Source organism: Triticum urartu, chromosome 5A, assembly GCF_056163025.1.
Source record: "Triticum urartu cultivar PI428250 chromosome 5A, HENAU_Tu73, whole genome shotgun sequence".
Classification (NCBI taxonomy): Eukaryota; Viridiplantae; Streptophyta; class Magnoliopsida; order Poales; family Poaceae; genus Triticum; species Triticum urartu.
Window position 1 is genome coordinate 620,453,698 of NC_141877.1, and position 22,291 is coordinate 620,475,988.

General features: G+C 45.6%; 5 protein-coding genes and 1 non-coding gene across 6 annotated transcripts; 2 read left to right on the top strand and 4 right to left on the bottom strand.

Annotated features, from left to right (window-relative positions):
• Positions 1–9,731: 9,731 nt before the first annotated feature.
• LOC125511110 (Na-translocating NADH-quinone reductase subunit A) lies at positions 9,732–12,759 on the top strand. The gene is made up of 3 exons (XM_048676398.2): positions 9,732–9,919; positions 12,130–12,233; positions 12,341–12,759. Exons 1-3 carry the CDS (start codon positions 9,736–9,738, stop codon positions 12,617–12,619), a joined length of 567 nt encoding a protein of 188 aa, XP_048532355.1. The 5' UTR covers positions 9,732–9,735; the 3' UTR covers positions 12,620–12,759.
• Positions 12,760–13,012: 253 nt separating this feature from the next.
• Positions 13,013–13,843, bottom strand: LOC125511111 (uncharacterized). The gene is made up of 3 exons (XM_048676399.2): positions 13,566–13,843; positions 13,410–13,488; positions 13,013–13,301 (listed from the first exon to the last, which is right to left on the bottom strand). The coding sequence occupies exons 1-3, from the start codon at positions 13,702–13,704 to the stop codon at positions 13,154–13,156; spliced, it is 366 nt and encodes a 121-aa protein (XP_048532356.2). The 5' UTR covers positions 13,705–13,843; the 3' UTR covers positions 13,013–13,153.
• Positions 13,844–14,709: 866 nt separating this feature from the next.
• Positions 14,710–14,869, bottom strand: LOC125511910 (U1 spliceosomal RNA). The gene has a single exon (XR_007285180.2). It is a non-coding gene; the product is annotated as a U1 spliceosomal RNA (small nuclear RNA).
• A 588-nt stretch (positions 14,870–15,457) lies between these two features.
• LOC147973435 (protein MIZU-KUSSEI 1-like) lies at positions 15,458–17,053 on the bottom strand. The gene has a single exon (XM_087522075.1). It carries the CDS (start codon positions 16,598–16,600, stop codon positions 15,659–15,661), a length of 942 nt encoding a protein of 313 aa, XP_087378201.1. The 5' UTR covers positions 16,601–17,053; the 3' UTR covers positions 15,458–15,658.
• A 133-nt stretch (positions 17,054–17,186) lies between these two features.
• LOC125511112 (Cyclophilin-like peptidyl-prolyl cis-trans isomerase family protein) lies at positions 17,187–20,384 on the bottom strand. The gene is made up of 7 exons (XM_048676400.2): positions 20,034–20,384; positions 19,908–19,931; positions 19,063–19,150; positions 18,708–18,800; positions 17,979–18,011; positions 17,755–17,811; positions 17,187–17,545 (listed from the first exon to the last, which is right to left on the bottom strand). The coding sequence occupies exons 1-7, from the start codon at positions 20,222–20,224 to the stop codon at positions 17,435–17,437; spliced, it is 597 nt and encodes a 198-aa protein (XP_048532357.1). The 5' UTR covers positions 20,225–20,384; the 3' UTR covers positions 17,187–17,434.
• A 141-nt stretch (positions 20,385–20,525) lies between these two features.
• LOC125511113 (RNA-binding (RRM/RBD/RNP motifs) family protein) lies at positions 20,526–21,233 on the top strand. Its single transcript, XM_048676401.2, has one exon. The coding sequence runs from the start codon at positions 20,615–20,617 to the stop codon at positions 21,002–21,004; it is 390 nt and encodes a 129-aa protein (XP_048532358.1). The 5' UTR covers positions 20,526–20,614; the 3' UTR covers positions 21,005–21,233.
• Positions 21,234–22,291: the final 1,058 nt, after the last annotated feature.

The following is a 22,291-nucleotide window of genomic DNA, read 5'->3' on the forward strand; positions in this document are numbered from 1 at the left end:
CGTTCATCAAATTACAACTCTTTTCCATGGCTAGGAAACTTAACCATCTTTGATTAACGAGCTAGTCATGTAGAGGCATACTAGTGACACTCATTTTGTCTATGTATTCATACATGTACTAAGTTTTCGGTTAATACAATTCTAGCATGAATAATAAACATTTATCATGATATAAGGAAATATAAATAACAACTTTATTATTGCCTCTAGGGCATATTTCCTTCAGTCTCCCACTTGCACTAGAGTCAATAATCTAGATGACATAGTAATGATTCTAACACCCATGAAGTCTTGGTGCTGATCATGTTTTGCTCGTGAGAGAGGCTTAGTTAACGGGTCTGCAACATTCAGATCTGTATGTATCTTTCAAATCTCTATGTCTCTCTCCTTGACTTGGTCGCGGATGGAATTGAAGCGTCTCTTGATGTGCTTGGTTCTCTTGTGAAATCTGGATTCCTTTGCAAAGGCAATTGCACTAGTATTGTCACAAAAGATTTTCATTGGACCCAATGCACTAGGTATGACACCTAGATCGGATATGAACTCCTTCATCCAGACTCCTTCATTTGCTGCTTCCGAAGCAGCTATGTACTCCGCTTCACACATAGATCCCGCCACGACGCTCTATTTGGAACTGCACCAACTGACAGCTCCATCATTCAATAAAAATACGTATCCGGTTTGCGACTTAGAGTCATTCGGATTAGTGTCGAAGCTTGCATTGACGTAACCTTTTACGATGAGCTCTTTGTCACCTCCATAAACGAGAAACATATCCTTAATCCTTTTCAGGTATTTCAGGATGTTCTTGAGCGCTGCCCAGTGATCCACTCTTGGATTACTTTGGTACCTCCCTGCTAGACTTATAGCAAGGCACACATCAGGTCTGGTTCACAGCATTGCATACATGATAGAACCTATGGCTGAAGCATAGGGTATGACTTTCATTTTCTCTCTATCTTCTGTAGTGGTCGGGCATTGAGTCTGACTCAATTTCACACCTTGTAACACAGGCAAGAACCCTTTCTTTGCTTGATCCATTTTGAACTTCTTCAAAACTTTATCAAGGTCTGTGCTTTATGAAAGTCCAATTAAGCGTCTTGATCTATCTCTATAGATCTTGATGCCCAATATATAAGCAGCTTCACTGAGGTCTTTCATTGAAAAATTCTTATTCAAGTATCCTTTTATGCTATTCGGAAATTCAGTATCATTTCCGATCAACAATATGTCATCTACATATAATATCAGAAATGCTACACAGCTCCCACTCACTTTCTTGTAAATACAGGCTTCTCCAAAAGTCTGTATAAAACCATATGCTTTGATCACACTATCAAAGCGTATATTCCAACTCCGAGAGGCTTGCACCAGTCCATAAATGGATGGCTGGAGCTTGCAGACTTTGTTAGTACCTTTTGGATCGATAAAACCTTCTGGTTGTATCATATACAACTCTTCTTTAAGATATCCATTAAGGAATGCAGTTTTGACATCCATTTACCAAATTTCATAATCATAAAATGCGGCAATTTCTAACATGATTCGGACGGACTTAAGCATCGCTACGGGTGAGAAGGTCTCATCATAGTCAGCTCCTTGAACTTGTCGAAAACCTTTCGCAACAAATCGAGCTTTATAGATAGTAACATTACCATCAGCGTCAGTCTTCTTCTTGAAGATCCATTTATTCTCTATGGCCTGCCGATCATCAGGCAAGTCAACCAAAGTCCACACTTTGTTCTCATACATGGATCCCATCTCAGATTTCATGGCCTCAAGCCATTTTGCAGAATCTGGGCTCATCGTCGCTTCCTCATAGTTCGTAGGTTCGTCATGGTCAAGTAACATGACCTCCAGAACAGGATTACCGTACCACTCTGGTGCGGATCTTACTCTGGTTGACCTATGAGGTTCGGTGGTAACTTGATCAGAAGTTTCATGATCATCATCATTAGCTTCCTCACTTGTTGGTGTAGGAATCACTGGAACTGATTTCTGTGATGAACTACTTTCCAATAAGGGAGCAGGTACAGTTACCTCATCAAGTTCTACTTTCCTCCAACTCACTTCTTTTGAGAGAAACTTCTTCTCTAGAAAGGATCCATTCTTAGCAACGAATATCTTCCCTTCGGATCTATGATAGAAGGTGTACCCAATAGTCTCCTTTGGGTATCCTATGAAGACACATTTCTACGATTTGGGTTCGAGCTTATTAGGTTGAAGCTTTTTCACATAAGCATCGCAGCCCCAAACTTTAAGAAACGACAACTTAGGTTTCTTGCCAAACCACAGTTCATAAGGTGTCGTCTCAACGGATTTCGATGGTGCCCTATTTAACGTGAATGCAGCCGTCTCTAAAGCATAACCCCAAAACGATAGTGGTAAATCAGTAAGAGACATCATAGATTGCATCATATCCAATAAAGTGCGGTTACGATGTTCGGACACACCGTTACGCTGTGGTGTTCCAGGTGGCGTGAGTTGCGAAACTATTCCGCATTGTTTCAAATGAAGACCAAACTCATAACTCAAATATTTACCTCCACAATCAGATCGTAGAAACTTAATTTTCTTGTTACGATGATTTTCCACTTCACTCTAAAATTCTTTGAACTTTTCAAATGTTTCAGACTTATGCTTCATCAAGTAGATATACCCATATCTGCTCAAATCATCTGTGAAGGTAAGAAAATAACGATACCCGCCACGAGCATCAACACTCATTGGACCGCATATATTAGTATGTATTATTTCCAACAAGTCTATTGCTCGTTCCATTGTTCCGGAGAACGGAGTATTAGTCATCTTGCCCATGAGGCATAGTTCGCAAGCATCAAGTGATTCAGAATCAAGTGATTCCAAAATCCCATCAGCATGGAGTTTCTTCATGCGCTTTACACCAATATGACCTAAACGGCAGTGCCACAAATAAGTTGCACTATCATTATTAAACTTATATCTTTTGGCTTTAATACTATGAACATGTGTATCACTACTATCAAGATTTAGTAAAAATAGACCACTCATCAAGGGTGCACGACCATAAAAGATATTACTCATATAAATAGAACAACCATTATTCTCTGATTTAAATGAATAACCGTCTCACATCAAACAAGATCCAGATATAATGTTCATGCTCAATGCTGGCACCAAATAACAATTATTTAGGTCTAAAACTAATCCCGAAGGTAGATGTAGAGGTAGCGTGCCGACGACGATCACATCGACTTTGAAACCATTTCCCACGCGCATCGTCACCTCGTCCTTAGCCAATCTTCGCTTAATCCGTAGCCCCTGTTTCGAGTTGCAAATATTAGCAACGGAACCATTATCAAATACCCAGGCGGTACTACGAGCATTAGTAAGGTACACATCAATAACATTTATATCAAATATACCTTTCACTTTGCCATCCTTCTTCTCCGCCAAATACTTGGGGCAGTTCCGCTTCCAGTGACCAGTCCCTTTGCAGTAGAAGCACTCAGTCTCACGTTTAGGTCCAAACTTGGGCTTCTTCACTTGAGCAGCAACTTGTTTGTCATTCTTCTTGAAGTTCCCCTTCTACCCTTTACCCTTTTTCTTGAAACTGGTGGTCTTGTTGACCATCAACACTTGATGCTCCTTCTTGATTTCTACCTCCGCAGCCTTTAGCATTGCGAAGAGCTCGGGAATTTTCTTATCCATCCCTTGCATATTATAGTTTATCACGAAGCTCTTGTAGCTTGGTGGCAGTGATTGAAGAACTCTGTCAATGACACTATCATCAAGAAGATTAACTCCCAACTGAGTCAAGTGGTTGTGGTACCCAGACATTCTGAGTATATGTTCACTAACAGAACTATTCTCCTCCATTTTGCAGCTGTAGAACTTATTGGAGACTTTATATCTCTCAATCCGGGCATTTGCTTGAAATATTAACTTCAACTCCTAGAACATCTCATATGCTCCATGACGTTCAAAACATCGTTGAAGTCCCGGTTCTAAGCTGTAAAGCATGGCACATTGAACTATCGAGTAGTCATCAGCTTTGCTCTGCCAGAAGTTCATAACATCTGGTGTTGCTCCTGCAGCGGGTTTGTCACCTAGCGGTGCTTCTAGGACGTAATTCTTCTGTGCAACAATGAAGATAACCCTCAAGTTACGGACCCAGTCTGTGTAATTGCTACCATCATCTTTCAACTTAGCTTTCTCTAGGAACGCATTAAAATTCAACGGAACAACAGCACGGGCCATCTATCCACAACAACATAGACATGCAAAATACTATCAGGTACTAAGTTCATGATAAATTAAAGTTCAATTAATCATATTACTTAAGAACTCCCACTTAGATAGATATCCCTCTAATCATCTAAGTGATCATGTGATCCATATCAACTAAACCATGTCCGATCATCACGTGAGATGGAGTAGTTTTCAATGGTGAACATCACTATGTTGATCATATCTACTATATGATTCATGCTCGACCCTTCGGTCTCAGTGTTCCGAGGCCATATCTGCATATGCTAGGCTTGTCAAGTTTGACCCGAGTATTCCGCTTGTGCAAAATTGGCTTGCACCCGTTGTATGTGAACGTAGAGCTTATCACACCCGATCATCACGTGGTGTCTCGGCACGACGAACTGTTGCAACGGTGCATACTCAGGGAGAACACTTGTACCTTGAAATTTAGTGAGAGATCATCTTATAATGCTACCACCGAACTAAGCAAAATAATATGCATAAGGGATAAACATTGCAATCAATATAAGTGATATGATATGGCCATCATCATCTTGTGCCTTTGATCTCCATCTCCAAAGCACCGTCATGATCACCATCGTCACCGGCTTGACACCTTGATCTCCATCGAAGCATCGTTGTCGTCTCGCCAACTATTGCTTCTATGACTATCGCTATCGCTTAGTGATAAAGTAAAGCAATTACATGGCGATTGCATTTCATACAATAAAGCGACAACCATATGGCTCCTGCTAGTTGTCGATAACTCTGTTACAAAACATGATCGTCTCATACAATAAAATTTAACATCATGTCTTGACCATATCACATCACAACATGCCCTGCAAAAACAAGTTAGACGTCCTCTACTTTGTTGTTGCAAGTTTAGGTAGATGCTACGGGCTTAGCAAGAACCGTTATTACCTACGCATCAAAAACCACAACGCGGTATAGTGATTGCTTTTTGATTTTCAGAAAGAACCCTGTTCATTGAATCTGATTCAACTAAAGTTGGAGAAATAGACACCCACTAGCCACCTGTGTGCGAAGCACGTCGGTAGAACCAGTCTCGCGTAAGCATACGCGTAATGTCGGTCTGAGCCGCTTCATCCAACAATAACGCTGAATCAAGAATCAACTAGTGACGGCAAGAAATATGTATATACCCACGCCCACAACTCCTTTGTGTTCTAATCGGGCATATAGCATCTACGCATAGACCTGGCTCGCATGCCACTGTTGGGGAACACAGTAATTTCAAAAAAATTCCTATGCACACGCAAGATCCATCTAGGTGATGCATAGCAACGAGAGGGGAGAGTGTTGTCCATGTACCCTTGTAGACCGTAAGCGGAAGCATTATGACAACGCGGTTGATGTAGTCGTACGTCTTCATGATCCGACCGATCCTAGCACCGAAGGTACGGCACCTCCGCAATTTGCACATGTTCAGCTTGGTGACGTCCCACGAACTCTAGATCCAACTGAGGTCGAGGGAGAGTTTCGTCAGCACGACTGCGTTATGACGGCGATGATGAAGTTTTCGGCGCAAGGCTTCGCCTAAGCTCTATAACGATATGACCGAGGTGGAAATCCATGGAGGGGGCACCGCACACGGCTAAAACAATCAACTTGTGTGTCTATGGGGTGCCCCCTCCCCGTATATAAAGGAGTGGAGGAGGGGGAGGGCCGGCCCTCTCATGGCGCGCCCAAGGGGGGAGTCCTACTCCCGGTGGGAGTAGGATTCCCCCTTCCCTTGTTGGAGTAGGAGAGAAAGGAAGGGGGAGATAGAGGGAATGAAGGGGGGCGGCCCCCCACCTAATTCGGATTGGGCTTGGGGGGCGCGCCCTCCACCTTGGCCACCCCCTCCTCTCTCCCACTAAGGCCCAATAAGGCCCATACACTCCCGAGGGGTTCCGGTAACCCCTCGGTACTCCGGTAAATGCCCGAACTCATCCGAAACCATTCCGATGTCCAAACATAGCCTTTCAATATACCAATCTTTATGTCTCGACCATTTAGAGACTCCTCGTCATGTCCGTGATCATATCCGGGACTCCGAACTACCTTCGGTACATCAAAACACATAAACTCATAATACCGGTCGTCACCGAATGTTAAGCGTGCGGACCCTACAGGTTCGAGAACTATGTAGACATGACCGAGACTCATCTCCAGTCAATAACCAATAGCGGAACCTGGATGCACATATTGGTTCCTACATATTCTACGAAGATCTTTATCGGTCAAACCACATAACAACATGCGTTGTTCCCTTTGTCATCGGTATGTTACTTGCCCGAGATTCGATCGTCGGTATCTCAATACCTAGTTCAATCTAGTTACCGGCAAGTCTCTTTACTCGTTCCATAATGCAACATCCCGTAACTAACTCATTAGTCACATTGCTTGCAAGGCTTATAGTGATGTGCATTACCGAGAGGGCCCAGAGATACCTCTCCGATACACGGAGTGACAAATCCTAATCTCGATCTATGCCAACTAAACAAACACCATCGGAGACACCTGTAGAGCATCTTTATAGTCACTCAGTTACGTTGTGACGTTTGATAGCACACTAAGTGTTCCTACGGTATTCGGGAGTTGCATAATCTCATAGTCGTAGGAACATGTATAAGTTATGAAGAAAGCAATAGCAACAAACTAAACGATCAAAGTGCTAAGCTAACGGATGGGTCAAGTCAATCACATCATTCTCTAATGATCTGATCCCATTCATCAAATGACAACTCTTCTCCATGGCTAGGAAACTTAGCCATCTTTGATTAATGAGCTAGTCAAGTAGAGGCATACTAGTGACACCCATTTTGTCTATGTATTCACACATGTACTAAGTTTCCGGTTAATAAAATTCTAGCATGAACAATAAACATTTATCATGATATAAGGAAATATAAATAACAACTTTATTATTACCTCTAGGGCATATTTCCTTCAACAGGGCCTCGTCTGGCCCCTGTCGCGCGAGCGGTAGTACCGTGTGCCTATGCGGTAGTACCATGAGTGTGTGCGGTAGTACCGTATGTCACGGGCTGGTTAAGTGGGTAACAGTTGGATCTTTCCTCCCACTATATAAGGGGGGTCTTCTTCACCAAGTTGACCACCTCTTCCCTCCCCAAGCTCCATTGTTGCTCAAAGCTCCATTTCCGCCCGATCTCTCTCCCAAGTATAGCCAATCAAACTTGTTGATTTTCTAGGGTTTGGTTGAGAAGGCCCCGATCTACACTTCCACCAAGAGAAATTTGATTCCCCCCACTAATCCCTTACAGATCTTGTTACTCTTGGGTGTTTGAGCACCCTAGAAGGTTGAGGTCACCGCGGAGCCATGTTCAATTGTGGTGAAGCTTCGCGGTGTCGTTGGGAGCCTCCAATCAAGTTGTGGAGATTGCCCCAACCTTGTTTGTAAAGGTTTGGTTGCCGCCTCCAAGGGCACCAATAGTGGAATCATGACGTCTCGCTTTGTGTGAGGGCGTGAGGAGGATACGGTGGCCTAGTGGCTTCTTGGAGAGCATTGTGCCTCCACACCGCTCCAACGGAGACATACTTTCTCTCAAGGGGAATGAACTTCGGTAACACATCCTCGTCTCCACTAGCTCCACTCTTGGTTATCTCTTGCCTTTACTTGTGCAAGCTTATATTGTGTTGTATCCCTTGCTTGGTTGTGTGCTTGTTGTTGTTGCATCATATAGGTTGCTCACCTAGTTGCATATCTAGACAACCTACTTTGATGCAAAGTTTAAATTGGTAAAGAAAAGCTAAAAATTGTTAGTTGCCTATTCACCCCCCCTCTAGTCAACTATATCAATCTTTTCACCCTCTTTCTTGGCTTTCACCGGTGGTGATTAGGGCGACTCCTTGCCCCCCTAGTTGTGTAGTTAGGTTTTTTGTTCCTTGATTATGTCATTTATGGAAGTTTCTCAAGTTAGGAAGTTCTCGTCGCCGGCCTTCGCCTAATGTTCGCCTTTGTCCTTCAATTCAATCTGCCAACCCTTTGGTGAAATCTAGTTGGGAAACCCTACGTACGTGTGATTGCCTTTCTCGAGGGGTACGGGGGGTAGCCCAAGTCCCTTTGGTATAGATCTTTGAGATCTAGTTCTTTTATCCCTTGTTGCTCTTGTTTGTCTTTGGCGAGGCAGTCATGGTGGTAGCACCCTTAGTCGATGACGTGCATATGTTACTATTTATTTTACTCCTAAATTAAATCACCTACCATTGGTTTCTCTAGTTTCCAAAGTTGTGCTCCCTCTTCCTTTATTTATTCCTTTGGCAATCCTTGATGGTTCTTCTTGTCTACTTCCTCCCCGTTTGGAGGAACTTGATTTAGGCGTTGAGCATGTATTTCTTTCCTCGTATCTCGCCCTCCCCCCTCCCAAATTTCTCAAGTGGTGTTTTCTCATCCTTCACATGCACATGATAATAGCTCCTTCTCATTGAACCTAGTTGAGGGAGTGACCCCCAGATTTAGAGCTTTCCTGGATGTCGGAGCTACTTGGTTGGCTCCCGTGTCTTTTCTCGGCTTCACTCTTCAGCTACGGTTGTTGTGGAGCCTGTGACCAAGTGTGGATGTTAGGGTGTGTTGAAAGCCCTCAACGGTGCCCCCTCATGCTGGTGACAACTATAGGTTTCACTTGTTGATGACGTTTCAACATTAATCGATTATAGTTCTTTCATGCCACACTAGATAGGATATAAATGCCCATTTTTCCATGTTTTGTGATTCATGATAATCATTCTCACTAAAACTTAGTTAAAAGTCTATACTACATTAGAGGAACTAGCAAAGTGCTCAGTGCATTGCTACGAGTGGCGGAGCTAGACTAGGAATGCTAGAGGGGCAGAAAGCGGTGATTGCTATGAAACACAACATTAATCAAAGTGGTGTACTATTTTATAATATGTAGTATGTCGTGGTAGGTGTGTTTCTAATCGAGCCACAAAGCATCACTATGTCATTCAACTTAAATTTATTAAAAATACAAGTACTAAGGGAAAATGAATGGTCATATATCCAAATAATAAAAATAATTAATTGAGATTTTTTAATTTTTTTATTCATATGTGTATTACAACATTAAAAAATCATATACTTGGAGAAAATGTTTGTCTTAGTGTTAAAAATGATCGTGTATTTTAATAAAATCATGTGATTGAAAAATGCTCTTGTTTGAATAAAATGTTCACATATATTTTTAAATGTTCACGGTTTAAAAGTGTTATGCTTTTCAGAATAAAAATGTTAAAATGCAATTCTGATTGTGCCATCAAGCAACTTGATCTTTATCTTCCCCTGCACTTGAGAAAAGCATTCGCTTGTTTTTTCCGCAAAACGAGGGAACCCTAGAACAGGAAAAAAAGAAAAAAGAAAAAAGAAAGGAAAAGGAAAATGGGAGAGCAGAACACGAAAGCCAGATGCCAGCAAGACCCGCAAAATGGGCTGGCCCAGTACTATGGTCGGTATGCGTTATTAATCCCCAGACTGGCGACATGGAGCACTGGAATCGGAATCCAATTCCAAAACCGAGAGGTAGGTATCCTTGGAGGAGGGGGAGGGGGATCCTCCTCGCCGCTCCGGTTTCCATGGCGGCCGCCCCCGCCCCCGCCCGTTCGCCGCCGGAAGCGTCCCCGCCGCCCCTCGACGCCTCCGCCTCCGCCTCCGACGACGAGTGGGGTAACTAACCAACTACCTCCCGCCTCTGCTCCGCGCCCTTGTTTCTTGCTCCGCCTCTAGCTGGTTAACTGAAGCCCCCAGCGCGTCCTACTCTTGTTCTTCTGCCGTGATTGTCTCGAAGAGGAGTTCGATCTAGATGCGTGATGCTTTCCTTGACTGATATCCTCTTAGCTCGTACCCATCCGTGTATTATCGGGGAATCGCTGCCTGGGACATAGATCAGTTACTGTATCATTTTTGACGAGTCACAGCAGTCGTGCTAATTAGGTTTGAAGAACCGACCTGGTATGTCGAACTTATATGCCTATCTTTATGGGGCAATGTCAACCAGACTGGTTGAAACAAGTTGTGTTGGAACAATTTTGAGATATTTAAGGTGGAATTGCTTACTGCTTTTTTATGGGTTATAAAATGTAAAAACATCTGCTAGTTTGAAGAAAACAAAGCATATGACTGCATTTGTCGCACATAAATACCAACCCAGTACCAAGTTTACTACTCCCTCCGTTCCGAATTACTTGTCTTGGATTTGTCTAGATACGGATGTATCTAGACTCATTTTAGTGCTAGATACCTCCGTATCTAGACAAATCTAAGACAAGTAATTCAGAACGGAGGGAGTAGTATGGAGCCACTGGACAAGTGGAAGCGTCCCCTCCGCCCTGCACATAAATACCAACCCAATATCAAACCGTCGGCGGCGGAAGCGTTTCGCCGCTCCTGGACGCATCTGCTTCCGACGACGAGTGTGGTAACCAACTACCACCCGTGTCTGCTCCGCGCCCTTGTTTCTTGCTGCGCCTCTAGCTTGCTAAAGCCCCCAGCGCATCCTACTCATGTTCTTCTGCCATGATTGTCTTGAAGAGGAGTTCAATCTAGATGCGTGATGCCTTTCTTGACTGTTATTCTCTTGCTCGTACCCATCGTATCATCGGGGAGTTGCCTGGGACATAGGTCAATTACTGTAGCAAGCATGCCCTTCTTGAACAGACCTGGTGTGTTGAAGTTATACGCCTACCTTTATGGGACAATACCCGTAAACTGGTTGAAACTAGCTTTCTTGAAACAATTTTGAGAAATTTGAGGTGGAAGGCATCGAGCCATCGGTCTTGATATCTTGGTCGTTATGAGGAGTCACTCCTGATTTACCTTCACAACTCTCTCTGATAATATAATAATAGGAGTGATGGCAACTGAAGGGTACAATTTTCTTCTCATGATGATTCATGCTTAAATATGAACCCTTTCCTCTATTACAGGAGGCAATGTAGACAATCTGCACAAGGTTCGGGAAAAAATGGTAGAAAATCTTCATTGAATGGAAATAGGAATGCTATTAATATACCACAAACTGGTTGGAAACTAGTTGTGTTGGAACAGTTTTGAGGAATTTGAGGTGGAACGGAAAAGCCTACTATTGCTTTGGGCGATATTTTGCTTACTGCTTAGGTTATAGTAAAATTTTAAAACATCTGCTAGTTAGAAGAGAGCAGCATGTAAAAAAGATTGCACAAAATATATGCCTCCATTTGTCGCACATTAGTACCAAGTCAATGCCAAGTTTATTAGCATTGAGTCATCGATCTTGATATCTTGGTGCGTTATGAGGAGTCCCTTCTGGTTCACCTTGATGACTCTTTCTGATAATACTATAATAGTACGAGTGATCAGTGATGCCAACTGAAGGGTAAGATTTGAATCTCATGATGATTTATGCTTAAATATGAGCCCTTTCCTATATGACAGGAGGCAATGTAGACAATCCTAATTGATTGGAAAAAGGAGTGCTATTAGTATAATCTAGTGATAATCACAAGTTGTTCATGTACGTCATAGCTTTCTAATCAGTATTTGGTCACAGAGATACCTAAACTAGATTCCATTTCTTTGCGAGTAATTTTTACTTAAGATTGTTTTTGTTTCTTAAAGCGTTGACACGCTTTAAGATGTTCATTAATGATAATCATTAAGAGACTTATATGCTATTAACTCCCTTGTACCGGGTTATGGTAGTGACTTGCTTGCACTATAGTATATCTCATGAAACTTGATATCATGGAGTTTTTTGTGGAAGGTGGCACTGATGCAGGGACGCTGTTCTGCACATATTTATTCTACGTATTAAAATCAAACATACATGTGCCAACTGCTACATTCAAAACATGAGGTTTATTTGAGTTCTTTTAATAATGTCGATGGTACAATTACAGATGCGGATGGATTTGTTATTCCTGATGTGACTATTCAAGATGATGATGATGATGATGTTATTACACACAGTGTCCCCAAAGCAAGGGATCCTGAACCTCAACAGGCGAGTTACAGATCTTTTCGCCGCAATGTCCCTCGTTAGATCAGTAAATGTAACTTGAACAACCACTTGGCTAGCACAGTGGTGTAAACTCGTATTTGAATGAACAGGCAAAAGAGGAGAAGATATACTTGGGACCTCATGGGGCGCCACCATCAGGAGCAAAGCAGCAGCAACTTAACACAGTTGGCCGCAAGCAGAGTTTCAGAAACAAGCTGAAGGAGGCAGATAGGAAATCCAGTGGCAATGCTCAGGAGAACAAGGTGGAAAGCCTAAGAGAGCTCATGGGGGCTGTAACAACAGATAATAGGGGCATGGCGAAGAGTTCTCGTCGCGACTGGCTTGACCCACACTGTCGTGAGTCTGAGTTTGATAGGAAACCACGCTAGCTAGGTGGCTGCCATATGATGTGTCCGTTTGCGCAAAAGTTTTAACTGTATACTGCTGTGGGCTACTGGCTAGGCCCGAAAAACATGTCTTTGTTATCTGCAAGTTTATGAGGAGAAATAGCCAATGGTATTCTATGGTATGCAGAATCTCATGAATCTTGCTAGAATGTGGTTTAGTTGTTTGTTGTATGTCTGACTTGAGATGAATCTGTAGCGGCGGCATGTGCTTATGTGTAGATTCTTTGCCTCCTTGTTGAAATTTGATGTTGCTGGTACCGACGCCATTCTATATTTTTCCTCAATTGCTTGATCGACCGATCTTGAACTGTTGAAAGTGCTCACAATCTTAACAAACACAGGGCTTTCGCTTCTATGCAGAACCAGATGCAGTCATGAGTGCAGAGCAGCTGGTGACTCCACTATATAAAGATCTCTGAAGAAATGATTTACATACGGCTTTACAGCAATCTCTATAGAATGGAAGCAAGTCATCTCTCTCGCTGGAAGGGGGGAGGAGGATAGCTCGACCGGAGCTCAGCGGATGAGGGGCGCCTTGATCCATCCGTTGGCGAAGGCGGTGGCGAGGATGATGAAGGGGGTGGAGAAGCCGAAGATGACGATATAGGGCAGCGGCGTCATCATGGGGTTCTCCCCCTTCCTCTCCCCAGCAGTCTGCCAGTACCTACATCATCCATCATCATCCATTTTATCCACACCAATTGACCACAGACCACACATAGATGAACTCATAATATGGATCATGAGAGCTGATGGGTGCAGGCTTGCTTACTGCTCCGGTTCCTGTTCTCTGGTGATGAACTTCTTGCCGTCAGGCTTGGTCTCTCCATCTCCACCACCACCACCACCACCTGCATATACACGCGTAGCGTATATGGACTCAAAACAAAATGCAACATAAGAGAGATTGAGGAGGAATCGTGGGTACCGAGCTGCGCCGAGATTCTGGAGCGCTTGCTTACGAGGAGCAGGCCGGCGCCTCTCTTCCTCGGCGTAAGCGGGGTGGCGAAGGCGGTGGCACCGCCGCCGGAGGCGAGGAGCGGCGACGGAGCAACCCTGAGAGCCATGGTGATCGTTGTTGGGTTGTTCTGTGTGGAGGAGGGAAAGAGCTCTCCTGCCTCATGCACCACGCACCCTATAGCACTCACTCCCTCACCTTTCGCCCGCGTAGCACTCACCTTATCCACCAGCCAGCCGTGCTATCTTCCCTTCCGTGGCAGCTTTAAGTTCTTGAATTCACATTTACACTGGTCAAACTACCGGCCGACGGATGTATACACTCTTTTGCCACCCAGCTCACATCTCCTGATCAACACTGGATGCCACAGTTACTTTTGGCATGTTGGTAGTAACTCTTGGTGGAGACATTCTAAACTGTGTGGCCGTTCAATCAGTTTCATGCTAAGCAAATGAGACTAGAGCCAAGGTATCGTGTCAGGAACTTGTCGCGGCGAAATGCCAAACTGTGTGGGGTGCCTCAACTGACAGTGGCTTCAATCGGGTCTATCCACACGTGTAGAGGTTCAGTTCTTGCCAAATTTTACTTGATTGTAATATTAAGGTAAAGAGGGCCAGAATATACGAGTTCTGTGGAGTGTTGTTTTTTCAGCTCACCGCAGAGAATTGGTAGCTAGTAAACTTGGTTGGTGACACGTATGATTGTGAAGTTGTTGGTCTTTCACTTAGTTTCAGGCTAAAGCTAGACTCGGGGTGCTTGTCTCTGTCTCAACTGTCAGGTTATAATAAGCTCAAGACTGCAGTGACTTCATTCATCCCTATCTAGTAGCGCAGAAGTGAGTTTGTTCCCAAAATTTACTTAGTTGTAAGCGGGAGGTGAAGAACACCAGAATATACAACCTCTGACAGCACAAGATTCGGATGTTACATGCACTTGGATCAGAAGTTCAGAACCCTCCATCCAGCCCATAGTGAAATCTTCTTTTCCTCCGTTCAGAGAACACGTTGCCGGCTCCCTCTCGATGTGCAACAACCAGACAAGGGACTGGATTGTAAAACATAATCCTTCGTAAGCGAGCCAAACAGAGGACCAAGATTTAATTTCAAAGAATTGGCAGGGGCCGCGCGAACGCGTACCCCCTCTACCACAAATTATGACGTCCACTCTCCCACTTGGGGAGATGGTGGGCCAACGCACCCACCAAGTGCAATGTGGGCCATTGACCCAGGCCACGGGCCTTCTTGATCGCCCGTCGACCCCGTCCAGGTAAGTATGGAACAACGCTGCACCTCGCCCCCCTCTTATAGCCACCTCCCCCGCTCGATGCTCTCCGCTGAGCGAGGTGGTACTAAAAACCGAAGCGCAGCAGCAGCGGCGGGCGTGAAGCCGTGAAGGGAGCCAGGGAGGCGCGCAGTCCGGGAGGTACTACGTCTCGTTGGGCTTGACCTTGCTCCTACATGGGCTGAATGACGGGAGATAGGCGTGTGGGCCTTAAGAGCCGTACCAGCTTTTTCCCAGTGTTGTCTTAAAAAAAAAGGTTTTTTTCCCAGTGTTCTGGTCTCTTACTACTGCTCTTGAGCTGCTACAAAAAGACTGTTGCTCTTGATTCTAAAAAAAACTATTGCCCTAAGTCTCTCGTACTCGTATTTTGTTCACTTACTTTTGCTCTTAATGTGCATGGCCGCATAAGAAACCGCTGCACCTTTGGTGCCTCTTTTCGGCCTGTTGCACCCAAAAGTTTGCACAAACCGGCTGATACCTGGGTGTTATATACATCTGACTCAGAAAAAGTTACTAGAACATCTTACATTTGTGAACGGAGGGAGTATTGTTCATGGAGAATCCAGTTATCTTCGGTGGAATTTGTAGGATGATGATTTCTCTGTATAGATTCCGTTTACACAAGTCGATACATACAAGATTGTTCGCGGTCACACAATAATGCACCAACACAAACACAGCGTCACACACTTGTTACACGAAGGTAGCCACGTCTGCCGAAAAGAAAAGAAACAACGACGACTAACAACTCCTACCGCCGGCAACGGCAACGCGGTCTCCCTCTACACCCTGACAAAGAAAATGCTCAGCTCCGTGCCACCGCCGGCGCCGGCGCCGCCGTCCCCGTCCGGGCTGACCATGTAGAACGACTCCGAGTCCTTGCTCCCGGTGACCCTGTCGAACCCCGCGCGCATGTACGCCACCTCGCCGTCCGCGTCCGCCGCCCCGCCGGGCGGCTCGTCCACCACGTCCCCGGGCAGCACGCCGGCGCCCACCGACACGGTGCTCAGCAGCTGCATGACCGCGAGGTCGCCGTCCGTGGCCTCCCGCCTGACCGCGTACCCGACGCGCCGGCCGTTGACGTAGGCCGTCCACATCGCCTCCTCCAGCAGGCTGACGCTCCCGCCGCCTTCGCCGGCGTCGGGCGACTTCTTGGACTTCTTCTCGCACTCGAGGGCGATGCGGACGTGGCCCCCGGCGGAGATCTCCTGCATGAGCTTCCCCGTGAGCACGCCGAGCTCGAGGACCAGGGTGGGGAGGCTGCCGGGCCGCTCCTGCACGGCGAGCGCGATGCGGGCGCGGCGGTGGCCGTAGAAGGTGCCGGTGACGCGCGCGCGGCCGCCGGCGTGGCCGTCGTGCGGCTTGCCGTGGCGCCTGGGTAGGGCCGACGCCGGGCGGCACGCTGCCGGCGCGATGATGGGGAAGGAGCGGAGCAGCGCGCGGATGGCGCGGAGTGCGCGTGACGGCGGGCCGCGGACGGCCGCGGGCGCGCGCTTCTCGTGCGTGGACGACGGCTCTTTGAGCGTGATCTCCGGGCGCGGCGTGCGCGGCGTGGTCGGCGGCGGGGTGGACGCCCTGGACGGCGCCGGGGGCGTGCGCGGCGAGGCCGGGATGGCGCACTGCGGGGTGGTCGGGGACGCCGGGGCGACGGCCAGGCGGCTGGTGGCCGTCGGGGAGCGCGGCGGCGTCGCCGTCAGCGGGCTCGACGGTGTCGTGCGCGGCATGGCGTGGCGAGCTGGGGCGCGGGAACCCAAGGAGGAGGTGGCCGAGAGAGAGACCCTAGGAGCTCGACGGCAGCGAGTCCTCGAAGTGTTTTAAGCTGAACGCCCGAGCTAGCGCGACGTGACGGCATGCACGCTGGTTGGAGCGCGCACGACGTGGTGGCATTACACCGAGACACGTACTCATACCAGCCGGGAGCAGGGAAGGATTTTGGCGCTGGTTAGTTCATGCTGCAATCTGCGGTTTGACCGCCGCATGATGTGGTGACGAGGACATCCATCATCACTTCTGATAGAGTATCTTAGTATTTCGTTTGTTCGTGGCAGCCCACTTGCATTGCGTCGATATATCATATTGACAGATGACTCGATGGATATAGTATTTCTCTACTGGACTTTGTTCCTGGTATCGCAAACATCTTCATTTTGTTCCATCAGAAAAATAACATCTTCATTCTGTTATACCCCGGAACAGTTGAAACATAGTGACAGGGCTCAAAAAAACAAAACTGTCTGGTGGTATATCAGAGCGAATATGATTGATTGAACGACAAATTGGGGGCTACATATTCAACAAATTTAGCGGCAGTGAAGTCATGAAACCACATCTCCTGCTTTGAATATTATTCAACACCATACACGTTTTTTTAAAGGCTCTACAGCATTGGCTGATACAGATACATGTTGCCAGTTTGTCAGAGTCCAAATTCCGCATGCCCACAAGTCACAATAAGTAGATTAATACAGCAATGCTCTAGACTCCAATCTGTTTCCAGTGATTCAGTACTTTCATCCATGTCAAGGCAGCGCTAGGACATGCCGCGCTCAAAAAGCAAGCTACATCTCACCGCACTCACTTATCACGCAGGCAAGCTTCGGCCGGTTGTTTGGTCCAGTCGCGACGTTCTCAATCTTCCGCAGCACGAGCAGACCATCTCCCAGCACCCTCTGAAATAGCATAACAAGGCGTTGGTTAGTTACTACCATCAGAAGGCAGAGGATACCTTACAGTTTAGCACACAAGGATCCGTTTCATTGTCTCCTCATGTTAGTAGTAGGCACATATTTACTTGTCAATTGCAAAATAATACTGGTACCATACATGTTGTTCAAATGCTGGTACCAAACAACAAGACATTAAAATCGAGCACTCTTACCCCAAAAACCACATGCTTGTTGTCCAGCCACTCACACTTTGCACAAGTTAAAAAGAACTGCAAACACACAGTAGAAAATAAGATTTCACTAATCTAAAAGATATATACAGTAATAGTCTGACTGGAAAATATGTGAACTGGAGATTGGCGGTATAGACAAAAAAGGGGAAATCCAGATATGAACAGATAAGGGAAAGATGCAACCGTTAAAAATATGAAAGTACCTGAGACCCATTAGAGTTAGCTCCACTGTTCGCCTGTGAAAAAAATTTGAGGATAGCTGTTTAGATCCAGAAGATGGAACTAAAAAAACTTAAACGAATTAATGAATATTCCCTATGATTGTGCAAGACACTGCTGAAAAAGGAAAACAAAACACTAGTAATTTATATTTTATACTGCAACATAACTGTTCTAGAGTAAAACCAGCTAAACAGCAAACCTAAGGTACCCATGAGGATTAATAAATCAATACTTCCAGAAAATGAGATTTTGAAACACATCACCATTCACCATGACTTAAAATAATACATTGCCATGAGATTGCTTTGGTCTGTTTTGATGTAGGTGAATGTTGAAAGTGAACTTAAAGAACATACATGTTTCGACACCTATATATGTCAAATTTAGACGGTTCACTTTCTACTGTGCACAGTATCTCCATAATTATGTACACCATTTGAAGGTTGCCAATGTAAAAGAGGCTTGCTAATTTGAGTATTTTCTTCTGATCACTCAGTTACCATAAGTCCCACACAGAAGGTACATGGAATAGAAGAGAACTGATAAAACACGAGAAGATACAAAATACATGGAGTTGAAAGAAAATTTTATGCAAACATAACCAAGACAATTTGCCCAAACAGTAGATCTCTTGCAAATGAACATGGCATCAGCAAAGTAACATCTGGCATCAGTTTCAATTCAGAGAATGAGTTGGAGAAATGTAATACCATGGAGAGCAGGCCAGGCCCAGTATGCTTCGCAATGAAATTTTCATCATCAAATTTGGTGCCATAGATTGATATGCATCCACTGCCATCGCCCTACAGGGCATTAAGAAACTTTAGTTATACAAAAAAAAAAGACTTCCGTTCTGAGCAGGGATTACTCTAGAACGGTTGGTCACTCAAAACTAAATCACCATAAGCTATATAGGCTCAAAGCAAGATGCACCATATTATTAAATAATTCAACAGCTCAAGTTCAGTCGCATCAATGTACATAAATGCCACAGTCCAAAACAGCATGCCTAAAAGATTATGTTAATTTATGCTGTTGATGCATGGAGCTATTAGATGCACAAACCTTTACGAAGTCACCTCCCTGAATCATGAAATCTTTGATCACTCGATGGAACTGACAACCCTTATACCCCTGTGGAATAGCTGATTTCCTGCAGTCAGCATGTTGAAACTAAGCAAGCTGCATACCAAATAAAAATACTAATGCAACCATCCAAAATTGCAGACTTGCAGTTGCAAGTAATTGTTTTATTTACATAGCTTCCTGAACGAAATAAATAACAACCACTGTCCACTACCAAAAGGAACACTCAAACTGTGTTTACTTAGACCAATGTTCCCACCAATGTCATGACCATCAATGTAAGAAGTAGCAATTACATATTCAAAAAAGCATTCAACCAAATGTGCAAAAGGAGAAGACATTCAGCCCAAATTTATGCGCCCACCTAAACTTTCTGTACATTATACTACAGATCCGAACACACACCCTTCCACTACCCCAACAATCAGTAGAACAAAACAGAACACTAAGGCACCACAAGAAAAAATAAAGCGAGGAGCAAGCATCAGTGCATCACCCAATGCTCAAGTGACAATGCTCCAAAGTGCTTGCACTCTACAAGCTAAAATTGCCCATCAATCATAACAAACAGTGGGAAGTAGAGTGCATGTCAAGCCAGAAATTCGTCCTTCTTCGTTCTTTCTATGGACTTTGGGCACCAACTAATCCCCCAGTTAATTTAACAAAGTTACCCATGATATATACTAACACAAGCTTTCGCAACACTCACACAAGGAGGCTAAATGTTTAAGTGGGACAGGAATTCAGGGTTGCAGAATTAGCCACAGAAATAAGCATACTATCGGCAACTACAATAACCAGCCGGGCATGCATCTAGTCCTCACCTGTACTCGCCAGTGCAGAACTGCCTGCGACCAAAAGAACAAACAGAGCAGAGATCCGTCAGTAGCAGAAGCGATGAATTAAACGGAACCTAGGGTTTAAGGGCGAGGCGGCGAGGGTGCAGCTACCTGAAGTTCTCGGCGGTCTTGGGGACGATGTCGGCGAAGAGCTCCATCTTGATGCGCCCGGCCGGGATGGACCCGATGGTCACGTCGAAGAACACCACCGGGTTCTTGGGGTTCGGCGGCCGCTGGTGCCACTCCACCGACGACGGCGCCGCGGCCGGCGGCGTGGGCCCCGCGGAGATGGCCGACGCCATGCCGCTCGGCTCTCGGGGCAACTGCGCTCTGGAAGCTTCTGGAAGGTTCGGGGGGCGAGCGGGGGCGCGGAAGAGCTTCGAGTTTCAGCCGAGGGAGAGGCCGGCGGCGCGCTAGGAGGACGGAGGCGGGCCAATATGCGCCAAGATTCGTGCAAGAGTCCTGAACGTTCGGGAGTCGAAAGTCCCTAGGCTCAGACATGTCTCACCGCCATGTGGGTCCGGCTTCGGCGTCCGGGCCCACACGTCAGCCGGCTATCCGTTCCGAGGTCGGTAAGATATGTCCCCCGTAATAAGGAGGAGAGGAGGGAGGAAACTACCCCCAAATCGATTTGGTCCAGACACCACCGAGCCCCCAACCAGACCCAGACCAAACCCTAGGCGGCGGCGGAGATGGCGGCGGCGAGCCTGAGGAAGGGGAACGCGAGGCTGCCGCCGGAGGTGAACCGGGCGCTGTTCGTGCGGAACCTGCCGTTCAACATCTCGAGCGAGGAGATGTACGACATCTTCGGCAAGTACGGGGCGATCCGGCAGATCCGGCTGGGCAACGCCAAGGACACGCGGGGGACGGCGTACGTGGTGTACGAGGACATCTACGACGCCAAGAACGCCGTCGACCACCTCTCGGGCTTCAACGTCGCCAACCGCTACCTCATCGTGCTCTACTCGCAGCTCAACAGGATGTCCAAGAAGACGGACATCAAGAAGAAGGAGGACGAGATCACCAGGCTCCAGGAGAAGTATGGCGTCGGATCCAAGACCCCCTCCGCCAACGACGCCTGAACCATGGATGCCTGCCCGTGTTTTTCTAGTTAGAAATCGTCGAGAGAAACTGTTGAATCGGAGATCGGTCCTGTAATCTGTGCTTGCCGCGGTATGTTTGTGTTTGCGGTGGTTCCATATTGATATGATGAACATGACTCTGATTGATAGCATCTACTTGGGTTGTCCTGTGTTCTTGTGTAACTTGAATTTGATACTTTGATTAGTAGGTATATCTATATGCTGTGGATGTCGATGATATGTTAAACAGGGTTATTCACTTGAAAATTGTGATATGTGCATGATTGCTCAGATACATTAAGCAACTGGAACCTATTTAGAGAATCAAATATGTGCTATAGCGAGGATCTGTTCTGCTTGATGTTACAAATTACTAGTACTGATTTAGGTGGGTGTATTTGCACTTTGGTGTTGCTCTCGTGTTCTTGCTGTGTGCTTATAAGGCTGTGGTGTGTTTGTTATGTTGGGTGTGTATATTTAATTATTGTGTATCAATATATGATTATTGCTTGTTTGAACATCTGGGGCTCCCTCAGTGAAAGATATGACTCCAGGGATGAGTTACTTTTGTTTATCTTATTACCATGTACCAATATATGTTTCATTGGCTGTGACTAGATGCCAGTGTAGTTTGTTAGTGCTCATGCTATGTGATCTTACCCTGTTATGGTTTGCTAGTGCTGATTGTGCTATGCAATAGTGTTTTTCACGGGTTTCTTAAGCGATGATGGCTTGTCTAGTTCAAGCCTGCTTTCCTCTAGTTTACTTGGATCTGTCATGTTCATTGTGGGATGGCTGTTTCTTAAATTTGCAGAGAATGATCTTGAGGGGACTCACAATCCTGAAATCTTGGATTTTGGTAGCAAATTAGTATATATCTTACTGTTGTAAATTTGTAACAGTTATGTGCATTGTGGGGATCAGTCTGTTCTGGATTGGTAGTGTGGGTCTAGGAGTCGACGAACTGTCTTGAATTACGTGCATCGTGGGATCACTGTTTCTTGATTTGTAAAGTGTGATTTTAGGAGCCTGTGGACAATCTTGAATTTGAAGACTACATCTGAATTAGTACTTTCGGCAACGCTGTCTTCCATTGGCCGGCTAGAGTATCTGTCTTGTGTCTTCTTCCATTGACCAGCTAGTGGTGTGATGCCAGTTACATGTAATTTACTCTAGTATAGTAATGCTTTAACTTTTCTACTCCCTCCGTCCCATAATATAAGAACGTTTTTGACATTAGTGTAGTGTAAAAAATGTTCTTATATTATGGGACGGAGGGAGTATTTG